The sequence below is a fragment of the Capricornis sumatraensis genome, chromosome 2, assembly GCF_032405125.1.
Source record: "Capricornis sumatraensis isolate serow.1 chromosome 2, serow.2, whole genome shotgun sequence".
Lineage (NCBI taxonomy): Eukaryota > Metazoa > Chordata > Mammalia > Artiodactyla > Bovidae > Capricornis > Capricornis sumatraensis.
Genome location: NC_091070.1, coordinates 214,353,572 through 214,381,518, shown reverse-complemented (window position 1 = coordinate 214,381,518; position 27,947 = coordinate 214,353,572). Strand labels below are relative to the sequence as shown.

The window sequence follows — 27,947 nt, the reverse complement described above, 5'->3', positions numbered from 1 at the left end:
CCAGGGATCAAACCTGGTTCTCTCACGTTGCAGGCGGTCTTTACCATCTGATCTGCCAGGGAAGCAAATACATGCCAGTTACTTAGGCAAAAAAAAAAAAAGCAATGAAAGAGGAAAAGTAAGCCATTTATTAGGGACTGAAATTGATCAAAAGAAAATTACACAATCCATGAGGTATCTTTCTCCATTGGAACTTCTATTCCTTCCAATGCATTTTGCTGTTAAAAGAGAGAAGAAGGGGAGGGTTAGACCCTGTGGCACACGTTTCACACTCTTACTGTGGAGGCACAGGACCCAGCATTCCCCGGCGCTGTTTGAAAAGGGATCCAAGAGGGACCAGAGACTAGAGAAACTATGCAAAGCAGCCAGTCCCCCGAACAAAAAAAGGGGGCGTGAGAGACACCTGCTGGGAGAAGACGAGATCATGGAGTCCACGCAACAGAAATGCAGTCCCAGGAAGGAAGGCCAAGTCTCAGAGAAGGAAGGGTCCCCGAGGAAAGGCTCAACCAGATCCTGGACTCAGTCTGAACTAAGGAGGTGCCGGTGATGAGAGAGGGAGGGAACCAGTCAAGTCAGGTAAGGAGTAGACTGGCGGAAGCCTGGCCATGGGAGGACCAGGCTCATCTGAGGCGGGACTACTCATTCATTCATCTGCCATTCATCCATTCGATAAACGTGTATGCACTGAGTATCCACTGGGGGTTGTGGCCGAGAGGAGGGCCAAGGAGGCCACGTCTCAGGAGCCAGAGGATTTCAGGGAAGAAGGGAGTGCTCGTCAGCATGAAATTCAGCTGCGAGGCTCAGCAGGAAATGGATGGACAACAGCCAGATGGAGCCAAAGGGTGGATACAGAGCCAATGCCTGAAAGAGGTGCTGGGGACAGCAGGTGCAGACACCAGGTGGGAAGGAACAAGAGAGATTACAGAGAAACTAGGGATAAACGCGTGGGGAGCCCACTGTACAGTAGGTCCTCGTTACGCACAGAGATTTGTCTCCTGGCTGCTATTTACTTATAAAGTGAAAGTGAAAGTGTTAGTTTCTCAGTTGTGTCTGACTCTTTGCAACCCCATGGACTGTAGCCCACCAGGCTCCCCTGTCCATGGGATTCTCCAGGCGAGGATTCTGGAGTGGGTAACTATTCCCTTCTCCAGGGGATCTTTCTGACCCAGGGATCGAACCCAGGTCTCCTGAATTACAGGTAGATTCTTTACCTTCTGGGCCACTTTTTTAGTCATTCTAGAATGTTCAGAGTAAGAAAAACTGCACACATTCCCAAGTGAGCTCATACAAGGCCATTTGCCCGGTTTTGGCTCTCATGCTGTAAACAAGGGTCCTCTTGGGTCTATTTGGTGCCACGTTTTTTGTTTTTCTGTGATTTTTGTTGGCGATTTTGCTATTTAAAATGCCCCCCCCCACATATAGTCCTCAAGTGCTGTCTAGTGCCCTGAGCATGAGAAGACCAGTGCTGTGCCTGGTGGAAAATATACATCCATGAGGCAAGCTGCCTTCAGGCAGGAGTAACAGGACCGTGGCTGTGAGTCCCATATTAATAAATCAACCATATGTATTAAATAAGACATCTTTCAACAGAAACACACGTGAAGGATGCATACAGATTACTGGACAAAATGTGACCAAAGGCTCATAGGAACTTAACCCTGTATTTCCCGCAGGAGAGGGGGTTCAGTGTTCACTGATTCAACTTTTGCAGCATCTCTGTAGCACATCACTACCGCAAGTAGTGAGAACACACTGTGCTTGGTGGGGCAGTCAGTAAGCACATGCAGGGGATGAGTGTCGTAGCAGAGGGTGAGGAAGTCTAGTTCTCCGCCTCCAGACACTGACTGGGCTCTTCTATCTTGCATGGGAGTCTGTCTCTCCCGATGGGTAGGCTATCTTGGAAATCATGGCAAGAGGTTATGACTAATAATCCTGACTCCTGAACACTGAAATCACTCAGCAGGCTCCCCGTGGTGGCTCGGGTGTTTGGGTCATCCTCCGTATGTGCTTCACCCAGCACATTACAAATATTTCTTAAATAAATGATCCTTGAGGTTTTGCTCCCTCATGCTGTTTTCTAAGTGTGGAGATATTGACATGAGGTCGAGTATTGCAGGAAGAAAAGGAGGTACTTTGGAGACAGACAGACAGACAGACATCGGGAACTAAATCTCAATTCAGCACCAGCTCTGAGAGGAGGGGCCTCCAAGGCCTCAGTTTTGTCATCTACAAAATGGAGGTAATAATGATGATACTTCACTTGGACAGTTGCAGGATTTAAATAAGGCAGCATGGTGGAAAGGTACAAACACAGACCCAGGCACCCTTGAGAGTTCTGATCGTTGGTGCAGGGCCAGGCAAAAAGCATATTTGTTGGACGAAAGTCAGGACACTGATTCCTTCTCGCTGGTTATTGACAAAAGATCCCACCAATAACTGCCTCCTCCGCTGCTCTTGGCCATACAGGATAGGTGGTGGTAGTGGGTTAGTCACTTAGTCATGTCCATCTCTTTACACTCTCACAAGTTGTAGCCCACTGGGCTCCTCTGTCCACGGGATTTCCCAGGCAAGAATACTGGAGTGGGTTGCCATTTCCTCCTCCAGGGGATACTCCTGACCCAGGGATTGAACCCAGGACTCCTCCATTGCAGGAGGATTCTTTTACCTCTGAGCTACGAAGGAAGCCATAGGGTAGGAATTCCACACTAATCCACATTGCAGCCTTAAGGAACGCGCATAGCTCGCGTGACCATGGTTTGGGTGCAGGCAGTGTGGTTTGTAGTCTTTGGACCACTGCCTTGTACAGAAATCAGAACTAGGCCAGCTGTGGAGATCAAGACAGTGTGAGCCTCTCAAACAGATTCCTTTCAACATGAGAGCTGGGACCTGCTTTCCCCAATTGCTATTTCAAAGTAGCAAATAAGAAAAAGAATCTCAGACCTCTTTGTTGAAACACTCTCTTTCACGACCCACTCCCACATATTAAATAAATCTTCTAGCAGTCTGAAAGAACCCTAGAACAGTGGTTATTAAATTACAAAAATACTTCCTCAGCTCCTCATTTGTTCCAGAAACTAAGCCAGGCTCTGAGGATTCTGATTCTAGATGAACCAAAGGCTCTGCCTCTGGAGACCTTTCCCCACCAGAAGCATGTCATTCACAATTTGAAAAGAGTCCTGTATTTGATCCTGCATTGGCTCATTCCTTTCTTTCAACCTGAGGGAACTCATTGTATTACAGACATTATTTTTAGCATTAGGATCTAGATATAGGATATTGCTGTTAATAACAGTACAGGCATATTATTAATCATATTTTCTTGTTACTAAACTAAAATAATAAGGACAACAAACATCCTCAAGGAGCTCATGGTCTAGCAGGGACAAAAGTAAAAATAATAATAATCATAAATCTTTGAAACACTGAGCCTGAGGGGTTGAAGACCTGCGTCATCCTCACCCCCCCTAAAGCAGCAGAGAAAGCTTGGAACCAGACTCCAGACACGGTGGACTGGCCTCCTCACTGGGCCCCCTAGGCAGCCCTTATCTTAGGATTGTAGGGATCCTGCCCTGCTGAGGGTCATGGGAGTGCAGGGTTATAACTGGGAGGATAGGCAAGGTCAACGTCCAGGCCAGGACAGCAGCACTTGCCCTTTGGTGTGTATTGCCTTTAAAGAGACATTTCTTAAGTGATCAACTTCTTTACAGAAATCAAATCGTTATATATATGGCTCCCAGGTGGCACAGTGGTAAACAGTCTGCCTGTCAGTGCAGTAGATGTAAGAGACCTGGGTTTAATCCCTGGGTCGGGAAGATCCCCAGGAGTAGAAAATGTCAACCCTCTCCGGTATTCTTGCCTGGAGAGTCCCATGGACAGAAGAGCCTGGTGGACTGCAGTCCATGGGGTCGTTCAAAGAATTGGACGTAACTGAGCATGCACACGCATACACGTCCAATATAATCATTATTAATCATTATATATATAATATAAATATGTATAATATATAATATAATCATTAAATATAAATATATATACATGCAGAATAATTATTAATAAATAACAGACAATCAATCCATTGAGAATTGTATCTTCTCCCCTTGAAAATGTTCTGTAAAGCAAATGATATGATTTAAGTTTATAAAAAAGGAATCTGATGAGTCTGTTTCTTTGTAATGAGTACTCTCTTGATCTCAGCCTGAAGTTAGTTGTTATTTTTAGGGTGCTCATAGATTCAAAAGAAAATCTACCATTTGCATCTTTCATCCTATGCAGCTTTGCTGGTAAATTTCTCTTCGATTTTAGTTAAAATGTCAGTTGACCTCTTTCAAATTCTGGCTGTTAAAAATTAATCACGCTAAGCTCAGCTGACTTTTTTGATAACAGAAGCTAAACATCCAAAATGAAAGATTCTGTCATCCACTTAAAAAAAAGTACTTTCTGTTGCTTGCTGGATGCCTGGCTCTGTGTGGGGCCCTGGGAGATGCTGGCAACAGAAGTTATCTCAGCCCTTCCCTGGAGGACCTGGGGAAGTCAGATGAAGCAGAGGAGAAATGGGTAATTGCAGCGACCTGTCATGGGGACTTCAGTTCAGTTCAGTTGCTCAGTCATGTCCAGCTCTTTGAAAAACCATGGACTGCAGCAAGCCCAGGCTTCCCTGTCCATCACCAACTCCTGGAGATTACTCAAACTCATGTCCATCAAGTCGGTGATGTCATCCAACCATCTCATCCTCTGTTGTCCCCTTCTCCTTCCACTTTCCATCTTTCCCAGAATCGGGGTCTTTTCAAATGAGTCAGTTCTTCACATTAGGTGGCCAAAGTATTGGAGCTTCAGCTTTAGCATCAGTCCTTCCAATGAACATTCAGGATTGATTTCCTTTAGGATGGACTGGTTGGATCTCCTTGCAGTCCAAGGGACTCTCAAGAGTTTTCTTCAACACCACAATTCAAAAGCATCAAGTCTTCGGCACTCAGCTTTCTTTATAGTCCAACTCTCACATCCATACATGACCACTGGAAAAACCATAGCCTTGACTAGATGGACCTTTGTTGGCAAAGTGATGTCTCTGCTTTTTAATATGCTGTCTAGGTTGCTTATGAGCAAGCTATGGCTTTTCTTCCAAGGAGCAAGCATCTTATAATTTCATGGCTGCAGTCACCATCTGCAGTGATTTTGGAACCCAAGAAAATAAAGTCTCTCACTGTTTCCATTGTTTCCCCATCTATTTCCCATGATGTGATGGGGCAGGATGCCATGATCTTTCTTTTTTAAATAATGAGTTTCCAGCCAGCTTTTGCACTCTGCTCTTTTACTTTCATCAAGAGGCTCTTTAGTTCCTCTTCCCTTTCTGCCATAAGGGTGGTGTTATCTGCATATCTGGGGTTATTGGTAATTCTCCCAGCAATGGTGGAGCCCCTAAACGGACAATACTCTGACCTGGGGAGACCCTTAAGTGGAAGTAACGCTGAGCTGAGCTGAGATGTAAGTGAGGAGAAGGAATTAGCCAGGTGGATGTTCCAGGTAGGTCTTCCCTGGCGGCTCAGATGGTAAAGAATCTGCTTGCAGTGCATGAGACCCGGGTTTGATCCTTGGTTTGGGAAGGTCCCCTGGGGAAGGGAATGGCAACCCACTCTAATATTCTTGCCTGGAGAATCTTGTGGACAGAGGAGCCTGGTGGGCTACAGTCCATGGGGTTGCAGAAGAGTAGGACATGACTGAGCACCTAACACTTTCACTTCAGTTTTTCATGTTCCAGATAGAGGTTTCAGCAGAAGAAACCGCAGGTATTTCCGTGTCACTGGAGCTTCGGGGCTGGCGGACTTGGCAGCGATGAGGCTGAAGAAGTGGGCAAGGGACGGACCACAAGGGCCTTTGCGGGCTGCACTAGGGAATTTGGACTTTATCCTGAAAGCATACAGTGTTATGCAAACTTAAAACCTGTGACAGCGCAAGCTTCATGATTAACTTATATGTGTCTGTGTGTGAGAATGAATGTTCTCTGAGTCTAAAAGTATAATTTTATCCAAAAATCCCTTTTAAGTGTGCCTTTGTCACATTCCTTTAGTACTTGGGAGGCTTTAAAAAGACAAAACTGCCTTTGCTCCAGGCCCTGGTAGCTGGAGGTTTATTATACACACACATGAGGCCCAGTGGTGCCCAGTGTGGGTTTGCAGAACCAGGGCTCAGGCTCCAGCACAAGGGCAAGTGGGCTGTCCTTCCTCTCGGCTCACGGTCTGTCTCTACGTTGTCCTATAAGTGAATTGAGTGTGTGAGGTTTGCATGGAGAAGGGTCAGAGTCTCTGCACTTCCAGATAAAGCTGAGGGCCACGTGAAAGGTGGACAGTGTGGAATCAGGAGCTGAGGCAAGATGGCATGATGTGAGTGGTGATGGGCTAAAGCCAGAGAAAACATGTGGGCAAAATCCATAGGATCAGACCCCTGTGGATGTTGGGAGAAGATGAAGGGTAAAGAAGAGCCAAGATTGTATAACCTATGATGGGAAAGAATCTTTTAAAAAATAGATACATATGTATATAATTGAACTACTTTGCTACACATCTGAAACTATAATAACACACACTGTGAACTAACTATACTTCAACAAAAACTTTAAAGAGCAAATGACACTAGACATTTTTGAGCAGGAGAAGATGCAGCGGGCGGTGATGCCTCTAGCAAGGCTGAAGAGGGGGCCATTCGAGTGTCAAGGGCTCCAGGATGCTCACCGCAACTGCATGCAGTGGGCAGCTGATGTTAGAGCCTGGATCTCAGGATGCAGCGAGGGGAGCAACGTGTGTTTGGAAAGCAGGCATGTGGAAGAGGTGACAGAGGAGGGAAGAACTGGGCGAAGGAGATCGCAAGAACGGGCGTCAGGATTTAAACGACTGATCAAGAAAAGGAAGGCAGATGAGACATCAGAGATTCGAAGGGCTAATATTCAGTTGGCAAAAAGCCAAAACGTGAATGGGAGGTGGGCCGGTAACGGCAGCAGCCTTGGACTGCAATTTTGTCAAGAAGCTTAGGGCTTCCCCAATGGCTCAGCGGGTAAAGGACCCACCTGCAATGCAGAAGACAGAGCAGACATCCCACAGGTTCCATCCCTGGGTCAGGAAAAATCCCATGGAGAAGGAAACGGCAACCCACTGCTGTATTCCTGCCCGGGAAATCCCATGGGCACAGGAGCCTGGTGGGCTACAGTCCATGGTGGGGGTTGCAAAGAGCCTGATACGACTGAGTGACTAAGTACAAATACTCACACATCATCGAAAAACTTATCTGACAAGGAAGGAGGGAGACAAGGAGGCAGCTGTTAGGGTGAAGAGGCTGGGCCAAGAAAGGGGCTGTTCTGTTTGTTCGCTGTTTAATTTTTGCTCTGAAAGTGGAGAAATATGAACACATTGGCCGCAGCACATGCAAAAGCCACAGGGCAAAGAGTGAAGGGACAGTTGAGGATCAGGATCCGGGAGGAGAGAAGAGAGGTGGGAGGTGAGATGCGAGCTGATGAGTGGACTGCAGACATCTGGAGGTGCAGGGGCAGCGGCTATAAGGCATTCCTTCCAGTAGCTTCTACTTCTAATTACACATGTTTTTAGCCATGTTCCCTTACCTCAAGGCTGTCACTCAAAGCCAGGGTTTACTCTTGCTCTGGGCCATGGGTTCGAATACCTTCTATTTCCAAGAGGAAAGTTTCTTCTCATCTCTGAAGACAGAAAGGGAATATAGGGGTTCTGTCATTCACATCTAGACCTCAGACAACGCAGACTGCTTGACTATGCGTTAATGAGAAGGACTGTGACCAGCACCATCTGAGTCCCTACTGCCAAGAGGCTCCCCAGGAACACGATGACCTCATCTTCCTTGTCAAGCCTCCCTCGCTCTCGCCCGCCTGGTGTTACAGCTGAACGCGTCTCTGTAAGCCCTCGAGGGCAGGAACTGTCACGTTGATCCCTCCGTTCTCCGTGGGATCTGCCCAGGGCCTGTCACACACATTTGTTGAATTAAATTGAATTGCCGTGTTCAAAGCAATCTCCGAGATGGCTGCACATCCGAGTCAATGATGGTCCCAAAGCCCAAAATATTTTTAGAATTCAGCTCTGGGATTATCTTCCAAGGAATATAAAAAGGATCCGTCACACATTAATTTATATCCATATATATATATATGCTGCTGCTACTGCTGCTAAGTCACTTCAGTTGTGTCCAACTCTGTGCGACCCCATAGACAGCAGCCCACCAGGCTCCCCTGTCCCTGGGATTCTCCAGGCAAGAACACTGGAGTGGGTTGCCATTTCCTTCTCCAATGCATGAAAGTGAAAAGTGAAAGTGAAGTTGCTCAGTCGTGCCCGACTCTTAGCGACCCCATGGACTGCAGCCTACCAGGCTCCTCCATCCATGGGATTTTCCAGGCAAGTGTACTGGAGTGGGGTGCCATTGCCTTCTCTATTTGTCCCAGATGACATTTTCCCAGTGTGGTAGCCACCCCCAAGAGGGACACGTGGTGGAATTCAGTCTTGAGTATTATCCCACATTGGCCCAGAGTCAGTGTGTGCAGTTAATAAACTACGCAGAAGTGATGCTATATCACTTGCAAAATCAGGAATTAAAAGACTTGGATGCTCTGTGGCTTGTTCATTCCTCTCTCTCCCGCTCTTTCTCATCATGTTCATCATGTTCTCTGGCGGAAGTCAGTTTTCATGCTTTGAGGACACTCAGACAGCCCTGGGGAAAGGCCAGTATGCTAAGAAACTGAAGCCCTCCATCCAATAGCCCCAAAGAACTGAGCCCTGCCAACCACCACCTGAGTAACCTGGGCAGTGCGTCCCTCAAGCCCAGTCAAGCCTTCAGATGAGGTCTCAGCCATGGTCAATGTTTTCCCTGCACCTTCTAGAGACTCTGAGCCAGAAACACCCAGCCAAGCTACTACTGGGTTCCTGACCCAGAAACTATCAGACAATAAATGTTTGCTGTTTTAAGCTGCTAGGCTGTGTGGTCATTTGACACACCACAATAGATGGACATGGATTTGAGCCAAACTCCAGGAGTTAGTGGAGGACAGAGGAGCCTGGTGTGTTGCAGTCCATGGTTTGACAAAGAGTTGGACACAACTTAGCAACTGAACAATAACAACAGACGGCTAAGGCACCAAAGTTGGTTATTAATCTAATCAACTGAATTTATTTCCAAAAGTAAATCCAAGAGCTCATGCTTTCCACCACCATCAACGCTGAAAAGAACAGGCCCTAGAATCTGCAGGTGATTTCAAAAACAAGTGTTCAAAACTGTTCTCAGTAGTGGTCACGTTGTTAGAATAACTGTATTTCTTTCAAAACGGCACACTGAAGGAGGTCTAAACTTAGGCCCTTCTTGTAAGCAAGCCTCGTACTGTAAACTTTTGTACTTCAGACAAATTGGGAGTAAGCTGAAGGATGGTTAGACACTGAGTGCAATGAAACATTGATACCTGTGTTATTGTAATAGAGAACTCTGATCAGAGAGTAAATTTCACAATTTTTCTGGCAAGTAGCCTGGGAAAAACAGAAGCTTCAGAGTCTGACGGATCTCTCTCTAGGTCCTGTGTCTGCCACTCCCCACCAGAATCAAACTTCTACATTGGCTGTGAAGCCTTGAACAAGTTACAGAAGCTCACTAAGCCTCAGTTTGCTCATCTGCAAAATGGGAAGGAACGTAGTGCTCCCTGTCGAGATGGTTGTGAAGCTGAAGGAGGAAACTGTCAATCAGTAGGGGGTGAGGATTTTGTGTCACAACAAACATCATGAGTTGTTACTCACCTCTTCTGTGTAAACAGATAATACTCCTGGTTTATAGAGCCATCATGATGGTTAAATGAGAACACTTATTATAAAAGGGAGAAACTAAATAACTGATAGCTCGCTCTGCTTGCTGAAAAGTACAGTTGAAGGTGGAGGGTAAAGCGGAGAAAATGTTGCAGACTGGGACAGGAGGGAGGTCAGTGCTAATTTTCTCAGCCAGATTTGATACTTTGAATCCTGATAAATTTCAAGTGAGTTTCAATGCCTCAAAGTCAGCTTTTCAGTGATGTGCAAAACAAGTTTATACAGGACTGTTCTTCTCATTTGCCTTTAGAATATTTTGTATTTCAGGGGTTTATCTCCTATGACATGGCTTCAGTGCATTCTGGCTTGATCAGAAGAGGATGTGTTGGTATCTGGCAAAAGAAAACGGGACCACTTACCACGTGATCGTTCATAAAGCGGTTCACCTCTGGCTCTGTCAGGAGTGAGGCCTGTAATACAGTAATAGTCATAAGGCAATTATGACTGCCCACTTCTGGAATGTTCCATGATTTTGTTACTGATGCCACAAATACACCTTTCCCACAAGGAAGCGGTGGAAGATCACCAAAGACTCACTGCCATCAGCTCCAGTAGGGAAAACCCTCCTATTTACCTATTTTGTTAATAGATCAAAATGGTTTCTGCTTCCCTGATGGCTCAGCGGTAAAGAATCTGCCTGCAATGCAAGAGATGCCTGAGATTTAGGAGGCTCTGGGTAGATTCCTGGGTCAGGAAGCTCCCCTGGAGGAAGAAATGGCAGCCCACCCCAGTATTCTTGCCTGGAAAATTCCATGGACACAGTTACTGGGCAGGTTACAGCCCACGGGGTCACAAAGAGTTGGACGCAACTGAGCACACGTGCAGAAATGCTTCCTAAGCCATAGAACACTCACCTGACCCGCCTTCAAATGAGAGACTGCTTATGAAGGGGAAGTGGACCACCCTCCCCTTCCCAAGCAAGATTGTGAAAGGGATGGTCAACTCTGGTGACATGGCTGGAGGGTTGCAGCCCCTGCCAGCCAGATGAGGCCTAGTCCAGAGCATTCCACGTGTGCATTTTTGCATGTGCGTACGTGCTCAGTCGTGTCCAACTGTGACTCCACATAGTGTAGCCCACCAGGCTCCTCTGCCCATGGGATTTTCCAGGCAAGAACACTGGCGTGGGTTGCCATTTCCTCCTCCAAGGGATCTTCCCCAACCAAGGATCAAACCTGCATTTCTTGCCTCCCATATTGGCAGGCGGATTCTTTACCACTAAGCCATCTGGGAAACCTGAGTCCTAAAACTGGTCTTGCACCCAGGAAGTAACAAGCATGTTCAAGTTGGGAGACCCTCTTAGGGTGAAAACCAGCAACTGTCCTGCCTAACTGGCAGAGATGTTAGAGCCGTGAAAAGGAAATATGTCTGGAAAGTCTCTGCATAAATGAAAAGAGTTGCTTAAATGAAGAGCTGTGTCATTTTTGCCTACTGTTAAGAAAGGAGCAAAAGCAAATGTTTATTTTCCAAAATTTCTGTCATTGTACAAAGCTTATATAGAGCTATTTCCAGTTTTAAATGATTCCCTGATAGAGAGCTTTAATCTGAAGTTAATTCATGAAAAAAAAATATTTAAAACATCTAAATATTAAAAATGTCTCAGCTTACCAAGCAGGTGACTGTTTCTTGATGTAGAGGATCCCAAGATATCCCCAAAAAACATCTAATTCAGGCATTGGTATATATCAGCACATGAAACAGAAAAAAAGAAAGGCACTGCAAAATACGCAACTATTAACTGGAAGACTCACACAACTTTTAATGAAATAAGGCAATAAGCTATATTAAATCACTTTAATTAATGTATGGTTTTGAACGTATTGGTGTTTAGTCACTGAATCGTATCTGACCCTTTGTGACCCCACGAATGGTAGGCATCCAGGCTCCTCTGTCCTTGGGATTCCCCAGGCAAGAACACTGGACTGGGTTGCCATTTCCTTATCCAGGGCGATCTTCCCATCCAGGGATTGAACCCAAGTCTCCTGCTTTGGGAGTGCTGAGTCTTAGCTACACTGGGCCACCAGGGAGGTCTGATGAACCACTGGGCTTATGGGATACAAATAGAGGCCTGTCCCCCTCTCCGTAACTCCACTGAACTCCACCCCAAACCTCCTGCATTGGCAGGCAGGTTCTTTACCCTTGAGCCACCAGGAAAGCCATGTGTGTCTAAAAAAGTACATGGGGAAGAGCAACTTATATGAAGTTTAAGTCATCTGAAAAGATTTCCACTAGACTCAAAATGACTCCCAGATGCAGACCAGAAAGAAGGAACTCTGTTACATGGACTTGCTGATAGACTGTGTTCAGGTCAAATCTGGGAGTTTTCTTTCTATGTAGTCCCCATATGGGTTCAATAGGAAACACTGTGCACGAAAATTCTTCATGAAGCCACTGAAAGCCCAGTGAAGTGAAAGTTGCTCAGTCATGTCTGACTCTTTGCAATCCCATGGGCTTAGTCCATGGAATTCTCCAGGCCAGAATACTGGAATGGGTATCCCAGGTACTGGAATGGGTATCCCAGGTCTCCCGTACTGCAGGTGGATTCTTTCCCAACTGAGCCACAAGGGAAGCCCTTGAAAGCCCAGAGTCACAAAGTAAGGTGGCTGTTTGGCTCACAACTTTTCTTCCAGTTGTCTGGGCCGCCTACCTGTCACCCTCTCCATTCTTAACAGCCAGTAAGCCTGCTGGCCTCTGTCGGAGTGACTGGTCTAAGAGGTGGCAAAGTTCAGTGGGAGAAAGAATAAGTTTTCAATAAATGGTGCTGAGACAACTGGATATCCTCAAGCAAAAGGATGAAGCTGGATCCCTTCCTAATCAAAGTGGGCCATGAATCTCAATGAAAGACACATACAAACAACAAGAGAAAAAAGTAGATCAATTTGACTTCATTAAACTTTAAAACTTTTGTTCTTCAAAGGGCACCATCAAGAAAGAAAAAAACCTTACAGATGGGAGAAAACATTGGCAATTTTTTTGGAACTTATATACAAAATATACAAAGAACTCTTCCTACTCAACAACAAGAAGACAAATAACCCAATTTAAAATTGAAAAAGGATTCAAGTAGACATTTCTCCAAAAAAAATACACAAATAGCTGATCATTACTTATTAGTGAAGTGAAGTCACTCAGTCATGTTCGACTATTTGCAACCCCATGGACTGTAGCCCACCAGGCTCCTCCATTCATGGAATTTTCCAGGCAAGAGTACTGGAGTAGGTGGCCATTTCCTTCTCCAGAGTATTACTCATTAGGATAATGCAAATCAAAATCTTAAAGAGATACCACTTCACATCCACTAGAATGACTCAAAAAAAAAAGACGGACAATAACAAATGTTGATAGGATGTATAGAAACTGGAACTCTCATATATTGCTGGTGGAAATATAACATGGTATAGCTATTATGGAAAACTGTTTGGCAGTTTCTCAAAAATTAACACAAAAAGTGAGTTTATGCTCCAGAAATTTCACTTATAGGTGAATAGACAAGATAGATAAAAATACATGCCTGCACAAAAACTTGTACATGAATGCTCACAGAATCATTATTTAAAACAGCCAAACAGTAGAAACAACCTCAATTTTGATCAGCTAACGAATGGATAAATCAAATGTGGTTTATCCATACAATGGATTGTTATTCCACTACAGAAGAAGTACTGATACATGCTACAACATGTATGAACCTCCAAACATGCTGAGATAAACCAGTCACGAAAGAACACATATTGCATGCTTCTATTTATATTAAATGGCCAGAAAAGTAACTTCATAGACAAAGAAAATATCAATAGATTAGTGGTTACTGAGTGATGGAAAGAATAGGGTAAGAGGAAGGGGTATTGGAATTTCTTTTGGAGATGATGAAACGTTCAGGATTTAGATAGCAGCGACAATTGTGCAATCTTTTGAATATACTCAAAACCACTGGGTGAATTGTACACATTAAACGGGTGAATTGTATGGTTGTGAACTATATTTCAGTAACAGCACTATTTCTTTTTAATGAGACACATGCCTCAAGCCAGGCTAATGGTAGGGATACCAAGAGGTTAGAAAGAGAGGCTCAGTTTCCTCCTCAGTTTGGAGGATATGAATCTGGAGTGGCTTGTGGTCTTGCCTCCTGCTGCAAGGAGAAAACTCATGAGCAGTAAGAGGAGGGGGAGAAGGAGAGATGAAAGTGGCGCCAGTATTGTTGATGGGCCCTAAACTGAGTCATCCGCGAGCACAGCTCCTCCCATTTGTTCTGGGAATGTGAGCCAGGGAGTCCTCTCATTTTGGCTTAGCCCACTTCCAGCTGAAGTTCTGTCATTTGAAATGGAAGAGAGTAAATAAATGAAATACTTGTAACTCTCCTCCCCTGAGTCCAGAATTCCTGTTCATTCTTTCTCAGTTTCTCTTTTTGGACTGTTTTGAGTCTCAAGGCTGAACTCTAGTCAAACTTCATCCCCCACTCCAAATCAGAAAGATTTGCCCAAAGTCAAGTCCATTCACCAAGTTACAGATGTTAGCATTGCAATTGTGTGGTTGACTGACATGCCATATAGAAATTGTTTACCCCCTACATACTTCTCTTACAGATTTAAAAACTATAAACATATATAAAATATATTTAAATATAAAAATAATATTGAAATATTTTTAAATAATTAAAACCACCCATAATTTAAGTATTTATTTTAAATATTAAAATATAACAATATAAAATCTATTTAAATATTTTCTAAAATACTAAAACTATAAAAATAATTAAAACTACCCATAATTTAAATATTTATTTGGTTAAGAGAGAATATTAGCAATTTCAGAAATTTATTTTTTCAAACCTTTTAACAAAGCTTTTATACTTATTATAACTATGTCGTGAAAAACCCGTTTTTTATATTAGAGACACTTTCTCTTACTGTATTCCTGCCAGATAATTTCCATTTGAACTGTCTTATTTCATAATAAAAACTTATTTATTACACAAAATAAGGTATTTACTTATATAAATAAGACATTTCATAATAATATTTCATAATAATTGGGATTTTTGGTCTTACTCTCTATTTTTGGCTTCCATCGTTCTTTACATTATATTCCTTTCTCTGGAAATTCTCTTACTATCTACATATGTCTTTCAAGTGGTCTTTATATTCGTTACTCTGAGGGTTTTTTTCAGTTTTCTTTTATCCCCTACTTCCAACGATGATTTATTTGCTCTTTGTCTAAATTCATCCCAGTCGATTGTCTTTCGTGTTTGTAGTGCCACCATTTATTTCACTGAAAATGGTTAACAGCTGTCATCTAATTTTTCTTCCTGTTTCATATAAGAAACCTATTTTAGAGTTTCCAGGAATTACTTTAAACCTCCATCTGCTTTCTCCTCTTTCTTTCAAGTTGCAGAATCCTTTAATTTAAGGAATTTTTTACTTCCTCATAATTTTTTACAGTTTTCTAATCTTTGAGGGAAAGCAAGCTGGGAGTTTATTTTTTAAATTGTGTTTGTTTCAGGGACTAACTTTGTATCAGAGCCTTCACACAAAAGTTGGGATTGGAAGAAAAGTGAGTAGCTTTCAGTCTGCAATGAGAAAGTTGCAACAGGTTTGCGGGCTGTGCAAGAATCAACTTCTCACATCAGAGATGGAAGAGGGATTAAACTGGGGCCCACATGTCAATCTCTACTGTGTTAAAGGCCACAGAAGAATTGGCATCCCTTTCTCGGGACATTCACCACTAACTCCCAGCTCTCCTTAGCATCCTGTCTCACCTGCCCTGCCAGCCTCCTATCGCTCCATTCTTAGCTAGCTCCAATCTCTTCTCCATCTATTCTGTCACGTCCCTACTTGTAATTCTCAAGTAGCCCCAAGCCAAGGATCCTGGCAAGACCCATGAGGTCCACCTTGACCAGGCTCGGGTCCTCTCCAGCCCCACCTTCTGCCTCTCTTCTCACATTCTGCTCCCAGTTACGATGGATTTCTGTCCATTTCAACCTGTCAGCTTAGCTTCTCTCATACTCAGGGAACCCCGTCGTGCTCTCCCCTGTGCCTGAAATCTCTCCTTCCCACCCCTCCACACCCTGTGCCCTTCATCCTGAGGTCACCCACCGTCTAGTTTCCCTGGAAAACCTGCTCTGCCCCACGTGCACCCATCCTCCCACTCTGTGTTCCCAAAAGCCTGTCTGGTAGTCAGGGTAACCCCTGCATAACGGATACCCCAGACTGGTCTACAGACTCTACAAGGGCCAGAGATGTGTCTTTCTTACTCTTGGCTGTCTCCTGGCTTCACCCACATAAACCACAAAGTCAACACAAAATGCTTGTGACATGATGCTTGGTCCTTGTCACTTCTGGCTTAACTTGGCCAGGTGTGCACCAATGTGTCAGCTGTGAAGCTGACCTCACTTCCTGAATTCTTTACTGGAGTCAAACAGGGGGCCCTCGGTACCTGAACTAGCAGCAGGGAGACAAGAAATCACCCAGAAATCACCCAGAGATTGACCCCCAAACACTGCCAGTGAGAACAAGATAGATCAACAAGGCTATGCTCAACTGAACATTTTTGCACAATTTTCCTTTTAACAGTAAAGGCACCCCTGTGGTGTTGGAGAAGACTCTTGAGAGTCCCTTGGACTGCAAGGAGATTCAACCAGTCCATCCAAAAGGAAATCAGTCCTGAATATTCATTGGAAGAACTGATGCTGAAGCTGATCAGCCAATCCTTAGGCCACCTGATGTGAAGAACTGACTTATTTGAAAAGATCCTGATGCTGGGAAAGATTGAGGGCAGGAGGACAAGGGGATGACAACGGATCAGATGGTTGGATGGCATCACTGACTCAATGGACATGAGTTTGAGCAAGCTCCAGGAGTTGGTGATGGACAGGGAGGCCTGGTGTGCTGCAGTCCGTGGGGTTGCAAAGAGTCGGACACGACTGAGCGACTGAACTGGACTGTAACAGGAGTTCCTCAGTCATGAGTGTCATTCCTTCCTAACTCTAAAATGGACTTCCATATAAAATATGTAAGGCCCAGGTTCTCCCTGGCAGTCCAGTGGCTAAGACTCCACGCTCCCAATGCTGGGGTCATGAGTTCATTTTCTGGTCTGGGAATTAAGATCCCACATGCCAAACTGTGAGGCAATAAATAAATGAATAAATAAACAAACAAATATGTAGGGCCTGGGTATGTTCATAATATAGGAACATTACTTTTATGTATAATTCTTGAAGTTGAAATTTTATACTCTTCTCATATAATTTTCACTACATAATTTAAACCTTGAAAAAAATGAATACGAGTATAAGCAGAGAAAGACATTGTTGTTCAGATTTGGCTTTGTAATGGTAGAAACATTTTTAAATAGCAGTGAAGGACAGATTATCCCATTTTGAATAAACAAACATGTACCAGTTATGCTTTTATTCCTCATACTATGTATGTATCATACGTACTATGTATGTATAGCGGTATAATACTATGTATCATACTGCTATAATTTCTTCCTCAGTTTTATTGTATGTGTTTAATTATTAACTAAACTTCTACCCTGTATCAAACATTGGCCTAGACAATAAAACAAACATTCCCTGCTCTCATGAGATATATATTTCAGTAAGAAAATCAGACAGTAAGTAATATAATTCCAAGTCGGAATTTTACATGTTATTGATTTCTCAGGATTATTGCAGATGACTATCAGTGCATTTGGGGGGAAAAGATGTGTTCTGTCATTTACTGAGCATCTGTTATGTGCTAGACTCTGGACCAGATTTTTTACATCCATGAACTTTCTTGGTTTCCTCAGCATCCTATTGGGTGGTCTCTATTACTGGTATGTAACAGATGGAGAAGCCTCAGATTCATGGAGATTAGATATCCTGACCTAAGTTGCAGAGCTGGTAAATGAACACTGACCTATCCGAAATGGCCCCTTCATTCCACTAAACGAGAGAGGCAGTGAACTGCACACTTAAATCTAGAACTTTTGCTCATTGTTTTCTTAAGCTCATGTTCAAAATCTTAGAGAGGTGGGATTGGAAGATGTAAGGGACAGTGAATGTGAGTCTGCAGGTGCAGACTCTTGCCCAGGCACCTGATGGCCCAGCTACTCTATCCCACCTCAAAGGGTGCCAAGCCCCTGTGCGTACCTCTTCACTGCTGCTGGACCCAGAGCTGGAGGACCAGTGGCAGCGAACCCACACGTCCTGCACGCGTTCAGCAGACATCCGCACGGTGCTTCTGCAAACGGCCACAGGCTGGCAGAGAAGAAATGGTGAGTTCTATGCCCAGCAGCTTGGGTAAACAGCTAGGACCTCCCCGAGAAATCAGGCAACATCATAGGGCTTGGCACAATGGTGCAAACAGAAAGGAAGAATTTGGTCATTTCATTTTCATTTCTCAAAACCTAAGCCAAAGCAAAGGATGGCTGAGGCATCTCTTGAACATTTGCTACATTTCATGTCCCCTGGAAAGCAAACATTCCCTTCCTGAGCACTGCGCTGGTCACCTTGCATGGTTTCCCATGAGAACAAGAATTGGGAAGATCCCCAAGGCCTCTGCTCTGCTCTCCCTTGGTCTCAGATTTCCTTCAGATGCTAGTGACATTCGGGTTTGGGGTGTTTGTGAAACAATCATGGCGAAAATGTCCATGGAACAACAAAACAAAGGGTCTTCTTTTCAGAATTGATATTGCTATGTAGCAACACAGACGTCATCACACCAGTAAAATGACACCCGTGGAACAACACCTCGGAGAGTGAGTATGGGGTGGTGGTGCTGACCTGTGCGAGCGGGCTCCTACCCCTGGGGATAACCAGGCATGGGGCCATGTGCTGGTCACTGGAGAAGCAGAACCGACCAGGCTACAGTCCTGACCCCCGTGGACCACAAGCTGGTGGGGGAGACGGAATTTTGTATGACAGTCAACTATAAGACATGCACCTCACCCCAGGAACACAGCTGGCATTTTGAATTCACTTAAGATAGAATTTGAAATGTCTCCGGGGTTTTTCTTTGTTATTGGCCCCTTTGTATTCACTTTGCCTGGTACCATCATTATGCCCATTTTAAAGAGCAGAAAACTGAGGCAACAGGGGTTAAATGACTTGCCAAGATTACTCAGGATGGCAGACTCCAGAGCTTAAGTCCTTGACCACAGAGTCACACCGCCCCCACCCAGGGAACAGCGTGGACACAGTTAATGGTGCCTCTGAGGGTGGCTGGACACGAGACATGGCCAAGACCTCGGTGCGACTTTGAATCGGCTCTGGGTGATGGAGGAGGGCAGAGCTCTCTCACGTTTGTTTCCAGCTGGTGGCCTTTGCCCCACACTCACCACGTGGTAGCCCCTCTGGAAGTCACAGGTGGTGGGGTCTGCCTCAGATTCCCTCCTGCACGTCGTCTCTTGAATCCTGAACTCCAAGTCCATGGTCAAGCTGTCCTCGTCCAGGGCGTTGACCTTCACAAAAACAAAGCGGCAGCTTGCTACAGATGTGTTCCTGAAGGTCACATGCTAGAAATGTTTCTCCTTGCATAAGAAGAAAAGGTGCCAGAATCTCCCACCACTAAAGCTTCCGATTGTCACCCTCATTCTGAAGCCAGGGGAAGAAGTGCTCTACGAAGGTTCACGGGACTTCACTGAAACAGCAGAACCTGGACGTGGGTGTCCTGACTCCAAGCTTATTCTAATGACTTCTCTTTACAGCAGATCCTCATTATTTACCAATTCCATACTTGCAAATTTCCTTAAATGTATATTCAACCCCAAGTCATTCCTGGGTGCTGTCACAGCCACTCATGGACATATGCTGAGCAGCGAAGAACTTGAGTGGCCCGATGCACACGCTCCTGCCCAGGGGCAGACAAGGTGATGCTCTCCTCCTTGTCCTGGCTCCCAGACTGTACGCAAGTCATTTTTATTGTCCATTTTGTGGCATGTTTTTCTCATTTTTGTGCTTTTCCTGGGTGATCTTGCTATTGAAACTGGCCCCCAAGCCTAGTGCTGACAAGCTGTCTAGTTTCCCAAGTGCAGAAAGGCTGTGATATGCCTGCCGGAGAAAATACATGTGTTAACTGAGCTCCGTTCAGGCCCGAACTACAGCGCTGTTACAGTGTGTGTGTGTGTGTATGTGTGTGTGTGTGAGCACATGCACCTGAGCTCAGTCATGTCCGACTTTTTGCAACCCCATGGACTGTGGCCCGCCAGGCTCCTCTGTCCATGGAATTTCCCAGGCAAGAATACTGGAGTGGGTTGCCATTTCCTCCTCCAGGGGATCTTCCCAACTCAGGAACCGAACCTGCAGCTCTTGCATTGGCAGGCAGAGTCTCTACCACTAACGCCACCTGGGTAGCCCCTACAGACCACTTGCAGATGGAGAATAAAAGGATGCTTTGCTTTGGAAACAGGCAACAGGCCCCAAGCTTGGGGTGGGGCTGGGGGTCCTCGTGTCTGTTTCTGACACAGAATGAGGAAGGCTACAAGCAGAGTTCTCTGAAAACAAGTAGGACTAAAAACTCAGTCTTGCCGTTATTTCCCACTTTGTTTATTGATAATTTTTAAATATTAGATACTAAATATGAGTCTCATTAAACAAGTAAAACCTCGTCTATCAGCCGGAGCGCACTGTCCAGTTCCTCTGCCCTCTCTGCCCCTTCCTGCCCCCTGCTCCCCACATCGTCCCCTCCTCCATTAGGCTTCCACAATTTTCCTTAAAGCAGTCTGATGAAAGCAAAGTGGCAGGACAAAGGCATAGTTCAAAAGATGCAAATGTGGGGGTTTGAATACTGATCATTTTGTTGAACTGTGAGATTATTTTGCAACCTTTTTTGCATCTCTAAGCACAACTCCAGAATATGGAGAAAAGCTTAATAGCTCTGCTTTTTCATTTGAATTCACTTTCAGCCAATTTCTTCTCTGTGTTTTTTGAAAAAGGTAGGACAACCCAAATACTCAACAGTAACAAATCAACTGGAGAAAATCCCAAACCCAGCATTATGGCTGAAATTAAAATGCAGTACTTTATAATCAGTGTTACAGTGTGGTCCTGTTTTTCTTTAAAAATGTATTTTATACCCACATATGAAGAGAAAAAGATCCAAAAGACATCTGCCACATGTCTGTAGTGGGCGTCTCAGAGGACTGAATAGTAGATGTTACTTTTAGTTTTTTCCTTCTTGTAGAGTCTTGTGACTCTTTATACTAAGTATATTCTGATTTTTTTACTCTTCAAAAAGAAATAAAAATATATAAGCCATAAAAGGCCCATAACAATTCCTTTTTGAGATTCTGATGTTTAATGTTATGCTCCCAATTAGCTGGGCCACAGCGTCCAGATCTGTGGTCAAATATTGGTCTGGATGTTTCTGTGAAGGTGTTTTTGGATGAAATTAAAGTGGTGGGCTTTGAGAAAAGCGGATTACCCTTCTTTCTGTGGGTGGGCCTCGTCTAATCAGTTGAAGGCCCAGATAGAACAAAGACTGACCTTTTCCTCAGCAGGAAGGAATTCTGCCAACTGACGGCCTTCAGACTTTACCTGCAATGACAGTTCTTCCCTGGGTCTCCAGCCTGGTAGCCCACCCTGCAGACTTTGGCTGCACCAACCCTTCACAACAGTGTGGGCCAATTCTTTAAAATCAATCTCCCTGTCTGTCTGTCTGTCTCTCTCTCTTAGTTCTGTTTCTCTGGAGAAGCCCAACTAACACAGAGATCACTTGGGTTTTTCAAACTAAGCCCTTAAGATTGGACAAAGAGTAAATCTCGGGTATATCTGCCTAGAATAATGTAATGAAGACAAAAAGCAAAAAATGCAAAGAAAAGGAAAGGTAAAAGTGGACAGGAACGGGCACAGACACAGAAAGGATCCCAAAGCTTCTGTGGCTTTGCCCTGAATGTCCCAGAACTCATCCACTCCCCACCCTCCTGGTGCCAGGGGGCTCAGTGCCATCATTGGTCATTGCCTGCTTCCCACAGTCGCTGTCTGGGCCTCCTCCCTCGCATTCCACTTCAGAGATCTTTGAAGGTCTTCTCTCACTTTATTTAAAGCCCCACCCCTACCCCCTCCAGGGGGTAGTTCCACAGCTGGAGGTTCTCCTTCCTGAGTCTTAGCTCAAATATGGTGTCTCTGTGGATATATCTGCCGATGTGACAGCTACCCCAGCCCAGATCCATCCGTCCATCCTCCTGCTTTATTTTCTCTACAGGACTCTCCACTCTCTGAGACTTCTTTCACTTTTCTATGTAATGTCATCCCATTCTCCATCATCACCTTCTTCCCTCTCCCTCCCCTTTCTCTTCCTCTCTCTCTGCAATGGACTCTGAGCTCCATGGAAGTGTCAACTACAACTTGGCACTTGCCATCTACCTGTGGACTGTAGCCCACCAGGCTCCTCTGTCCATGGGATTCTCCAGGCAAGAGTACTGGAGTGAATTGCCATGCCCTTCAGCAGAGGATCTTCCCAACCCAAGGACTGAACCCACGTCTCTTAAGTCTCCTGCATCGGCAGGCAGGTTCTTTGCCTCTAGCGCCACCTGGGAAGCCCATTGTCGACCTCTGCAAAGATTAAATCAAGTGCTGCTGCAGCTGCTGAGCTTCAGCATCTCTTGAAGGAGTTCAGGGTGGAGAGCAGAAAGGAGGCACTCTCTACTCAGGATAAAACTGGCAGGACACGTCTTCAGACAGTTGGATATTCTCAGGAGCTGATTTTACGCGCCCAATTCTTATATCTCCTTGTTTCTAGAAAAGCACTAAAATTCTTCATGATTTTCATGAGAAAAACCTGTTTCTCCTGACTAGAAGAAGCTTCATGAGACCAGCAGAAACTTTCTAAAAAATAAATGTGCTTGACTGCATGTATTCCCCGTTTACCAAAATCACATATATACTGTCCCTCCCTGCTATCAATTTGGAGCAGTTTCTCAAAGCTTTCGAGGTACTGTCTCCAAGGCTGCAGTCCTCTTTTTGCCCCAAATAAAACTTAGCTCACAGCTCTCACATTGTGCATCTTTTAAAGTCAACACAAGCCCAGTCTGGCCCACGCTGTCTTCCTCGTCCCCAGTACAGCGTCCATGTCCACCTTGTCTTTCTCGGCTTGTGTCCATGAGGGAACAGTCTGAATGAGCCTGGTGTCGAGGAGCAAGGAAACCTTCATGACTGAAGTCCCATTTGCCCACATTTCCCCATTCTTTTCTAAACTTGGAGTCCAAGGGATAAGTTATTCAAAATCAATTGCAAGTATTTAATCCAGGTCTGCTGGGAAAACCCAGTGGTTCTTAACCCTGACTACACATCAGAATGACCAGGAAGCGTGTGAGAATGTGAGCTCCACCCTCAGAAACTGAGACTTAATTAGTCACCTTCCCTCTTGGAAGTCAAGTATATTTCTTTCATTTTTTTAAAATTTAGATTCTTTTCCCATATAAGCTATGGGGCATCAGGAATATTTGTCTCTCAGGTGATGCTGACATGTAGCCAGATCAAGAATCACTGGGTTTTTCAGAATTGAAAGAAACACATGTACCCCAATGTTCATCGCAGCACTGTTTATAATAGCCAGGACATGGAAACAACCTAGATGTCCATCAGCAGAGGAATGGATAAGAAAGCTGTGGTACATATACACAATGGAGTATTACTCAGCCGTTAAAAAGAATTCATTTGAATCAGTTCTGATGAGATGGATGAAACTGGAGCCGATTATACAGAGTGAAGTAAGCCAGAAAGTAAAACACCAATACAGTATACTAACACATATATATGGAATTTAGAAAGATGGCAATGACGACCATGTATGCAAGACAGGAAAAAAGACACAGCTGTGTATAATGGACTTTTGGACTCAGAGGGAGAGGGAGAGGGTGGGATGATTTGGGAGAATGGCATTCTGTCATGTATACTATCATGTAAGAATTGAATCGCCAGTCTATGTCTGACGCAGGATACAGCATGCTTGGGGCTGGTGCATGGGGATGACCCACAGAGATGTTATGGGAAGGGAGGTGGGAGGGGGGTTCATGTTTGGGAACACATGTAAGAATTAAAGATTTTAAAATTAAAAAAATAAAAAAAAAAGAATCACTGGGTTTTTGAGATATTCTGTTTTTAAGCCACACCATGTGGCAAGTAGGATTAGTTCCCCAATCAGGGATGGAACTAATGCCCCATGCATTGAGGGTGTGGAGTCTTAACCACTGGACCACCAGGGAAATCTCATGAAGCACTGGACTTATGAAGCAAACTCAGGGATAAATATTGAGGCCTGACCCCTCTCCCTAAGTCCACTGAACTCTATCCCAAACCTCCCACATATACACAAACATGACAAAACCAGTTATTTCCTTTGGACATATTCCTAGAAATGAAGCTATGAGATCAAAAGTTATATTTGCTATTTTTAATGTTTAACATGTTTATAAATATGCTTAATGCATATTTCCAAATTGCTTCCCACTTATTTCCTTTAGACGTAGTCCTAGAAATGAAACTATAAGATCAAACATTATATTGGCTATTTTCAATGTTTAACGTGTTTATAAACATTCTTAACACTTATTTCCAAATTGCTTCCCAAAGACAATCTTACCAAATTACCCTCTCTCTAGCAATGTTTGAGGTTTCCCATTTTCTCTTCCCCTTCCTTTTCACCCTGGTGTTTCAGTTCTGATTCTGTTGGCTGTTAGAGACGTGATGTACTTTCTCCAATGCTTCTGGGGGGTCTGTATTCCTTCTTTTGTGAGATTTCAGTGCCAGAGATCTCTTCCTTCACCTCTTTCCTGCGCTCTTTGCTTGACTCTGATGGGATCTCCTGGGTCTACTGTTATGGGGGACGGGGGGACTGGCATATTTGGGGCCACCTTTCGGTCATTTGTAGAAGGCATGACTAACACATACTCCTTTCCCTGTTTGGAACCAGACATGCAGATGACACTACCCTTATGTCAGAAAGCAAAGAAGAACTAAAGAGCCTCTTGATGAAAGTGAAAGAGGAGAGCGAAAAAGTTGGCTTAAAGCTCAACATTCAGAAAACTTAGATCATGGCATCTGGTCCCATCACTTCATGGCAAATAGATGGGGAAACAGTGGAAACAGTGGCAGACTTTTGAGGGGAGGGAGCTCAAAATCACTGCAGATGGTGACTGCAGCCATGAAATTAAAAACCACTTACTCCTTGGAAGAAAATTTATGACCAACCTAGACAGCATATCAAAAGCAGAGCCATTACTTTGCCAACAAAGGTCCATCTAGTCAAGACTGTGGTTTTTCCAGCAGTCGTATGGATATGAGAGTTGGACTTTATAAAGAAAGCTGTGCACCAAAGAATTGATGCTTTTGAACTGTGGTGTTGGAGAAGACTCTTGAGAGTCCCTTGGACTGCAAGGAGATCCAACCAGTCTATCTTAAAGAAAAGCAATCCTGAATATTCATTAGAAGGACTGATGCTAAAGCTGAAATTCCAATACTTTGTCTATGTGAAGAATTGACTCATTGGAAAAGACCCTGATGTTGGGAAAGATTGAAGGTGGGAGGAGAAGGGACGACAGAGGATGAGATGGTTGGACGGCCTTGCTGACTCAATGGACATGAGTTTGAGTAAACTCTGGAAGTTGGTGATGGACAGGGAGGGCTGGCGTGCTGCGTTCTTGGGGTCGCAAAGACACAACTGAACTGAACATGTACAATAAAAAGCAAAATGTGAACCACTTCTAAAAAGAAAGAAGCATCACCAGGACAGATCAAAAAGGGAGAGTTTTCCTTCCATTGGGAGAAGAAGGGAAGTTTTCATGGCAGAGACATGGTGATGGAACTTGGCCAGTGAATTTGAATAATGAGAAAAGGCTGGAAAGAAAAAAAATTAGGCAGAATTCCAGAGAGAAGGCAGCTTACTGGAAGTGAAGGGACGTCTCCTGCTTGTGTTCTCATCAAGGATCCCACACACAGATATGTTTATTTCCAGGTGCCTGTGTGTCTGGGCTCATATGTCTGATACCAAGATGGCCCCGTGTGCTGGAATGTGCTCTGGGTGACGACACCTCAAGCTAGCTCGTCTCCACTGGCCAGATTTCCATGGTGTCAGTAACTGGTTCTCTCGGGAGCTGTCCTCAGGCTCTTATTCACTTAGTTAACTACTAACTTTCTTCTGTAGCAAGCACTAGCTAAATTACAAGTAAACCTAAACTGTCTATTTGCACGCTTGGCAAAAGGACATGGATACCCACCCTGCCACACACGTGGATTTCATTAAATGTGAAAGATGGAAGCCAGTACAGCCAGGGTGGGAGGGAGAGGTTCTCTATTCCGTCTGGTACCCCTCCAGAAGGAACTCTCCCTTTGGCCTGGCAGCTGACCACATGTATCTTCCAGGGTCTCTGCACTGCGACAGCCAGGCCAAGTGACTGACTCTGTCTACAGCAGCCCAGTTCTGGGCAGGGTGCCTTGCTGAAGCATCATCTTCATGACCTATGACTCAATTAGAAAAGACAACTGGGACAATTTGATACATTTCCAGGGAATATGGAATGAGAAACTGAGCCATTTTCTGAAGAAGCAGGGTCAAGATGAATGTATTGATATTTTATTTGGAGACTGGAGCTGTGGAGCCAGCAGCTGTGTGCCCTTCACAGGAGGAGAGGGGCAAACAAGGTGAGAGCTAAGGCAGCACCCAGGGCTTCCCCAATAGCTCAGAGATAAAGAATCTGCCTGCAAGGCAGGAGGCACAAGAGAAGCTGGTTGGACCCCTAGATTGGGAAGATCCCCTGGAGGCAGAAATGGCAAACCACTCCAGTTCTCTTGCCTGAAAAATCCTATGGACAGAGGTACCTGGTGGACTATAGCCCAAAGAGTCACAAAGAGTTGAACACGACTGAGCAATCATGCATACAGGCGGCACCCCGCAGGGATGGGAGACGTGAGCACGAAGGTGGAGAGGACGCAGTGGCCCTCTGACCTCTGTGAGGAAGCAGGCATTGCTTGGACCCCTGGTCATTTCTCCTTGGTTCCCAATTTCCCGGGTGGCCTGGCTGCAACGAGTTCTCACTCTTAAGACCTGGAACCTTGTAGAAGTTCCCCACCTCTTATCTTAATCTTAACTCTGCTGGAGGCTATTTCTGCTCCCCCTTGCTGAAGACAAAGTGCAGGCGGTGGAATCACCCGGGGCCCAGCGAGGGGGTAGACGACTGCTGTCTAGTTTCTCATTCCCTTTGACGGATAATTCTGTTTCTTTCTTTGCCAATCATGCTCTTAGTCATTGGAAGCCCATGAAAATTCATCTTTTCCCCATTTCCCCAAGCTAACAGGAAACAGACGATTACCAAATTGACAAAGGAAAGTGGATTTCTATGGCTCAAAAGCCAGAATTTATTTCCTTTAAGTATTAGGAGCAGAACTGCTGAACTTGAAAAGGCCTCGTTTCTAATAAACAAGCAGTTTTTAATAAACGTCTCAGAAAGAACCATGGGCACTTTCAGTCTAGAAGCAGAGGGTAACATCTGGAAACAGGAAATGAGGCCAGAGGGAAGAGAACTGAAAGAAGAATCAGGAATCTGAGGTAGATTTGAGAGCTTTATGACTATTGTAATTAAATCCTTTCTCTCGCAAAAAAAGAATGTGAAAGCGATGAGTGGCTGTTATCTTTTTAAATTGGAAAAATTTTACTGGGTACCTCAAAAAATGACAAGAGGAAAGAAAACAAAATAGTATAGAGAAGATGTAACAGGCACTTACTCTTTTAATTGAGCTTCTGAACGCTCGAAACAGATAGGGGCTCAGTGACTGGGAATTCACTTTTGCCACAGAGGCGCTGAGAGCCTCCTTCAGGGAAGCTGGGTCATAGTCATACACCGGGAAACCTGGGCACACAAGCACACAGAGGTACGGTGAGTCAGGACCCAGGGTCGAAACAGCTATATCGTCAAGGGCACGAGCCCTGGCCCCCAAGCTCCTTACCTGTACAGGTCCAGTGGTCCATTCCAAGGACAAATATCACCAACATCTTCATCACCATCTTCTCCATTATGGGAAGAACAATTTCAGTGCAGAGACAGGGAGATTGTCTCTGTGCCTTTGGGGTTGACCAGTTGTCCTGAAAGCAGCTATTTATCAGTGTGACCTGGCTTGGT

General features: G+C 44.7%; 1 protein-coding gene across 1 annotated transcript; it reads right to left on the bottom strand.

The window, feature by feature from the left end:
• Nucleotides 1–110: 110 nt before the first annotated feature.
• SPP2 (secreted phosphoprotein 2) lies at nucleotides 111–27,947 on the bottom strand. The gene is made up of 8 exons (XM_068965493.1): nucleotides 27,775–27,947; nucleotides 27,553–27,677; nucleotides 19,173–19,295; nucleotides 17,986–18,093; nucleotides 11,460–11,514; nucleotides 10,214–10,264; nucleotides 7,607–7,699; nucleotides 111–218 (listed from the first exon to the last, which is right to left on the bottom strand). Exons 1-7 carry the CDS (start codon nucleotides 27,839–27,841, stop codon nucleotides 7,617–7,619), a joined length of 612 nt encoding a protein of 203 aa, XP_068821594.1. The 5' UTR covers nucleotides 27,842–27,947; the 3' UTR covers nucleotides 111–218; nucleotides 7,607–7,616.

Excerpts from the sequence above, each read along its gene's own strand:
- SPP2 (XM_068965493.1), bottom strand. The coding sequence starts at position 27,841 with ATGGAGAAGATGGTGATGAAGATGTTGGTGATATTTGTCCTTGGAATG. Across the intron at positions 10,265-11,459 it reads AAGAAACAGTCACCTGCTTG|GCCTCACTCCTGACAGAGCC; the intron begins GTAAGCTGAGAC and ends ACTGTATTACAG. Across the intron at positions 7,700-10,213 it reads GCTTTATGAACGATCACGTG|AGATGAGAAGAAACTTTCCT; the intron begins GTAAGTGGTCCC and ends TTCTGTCTTCAG.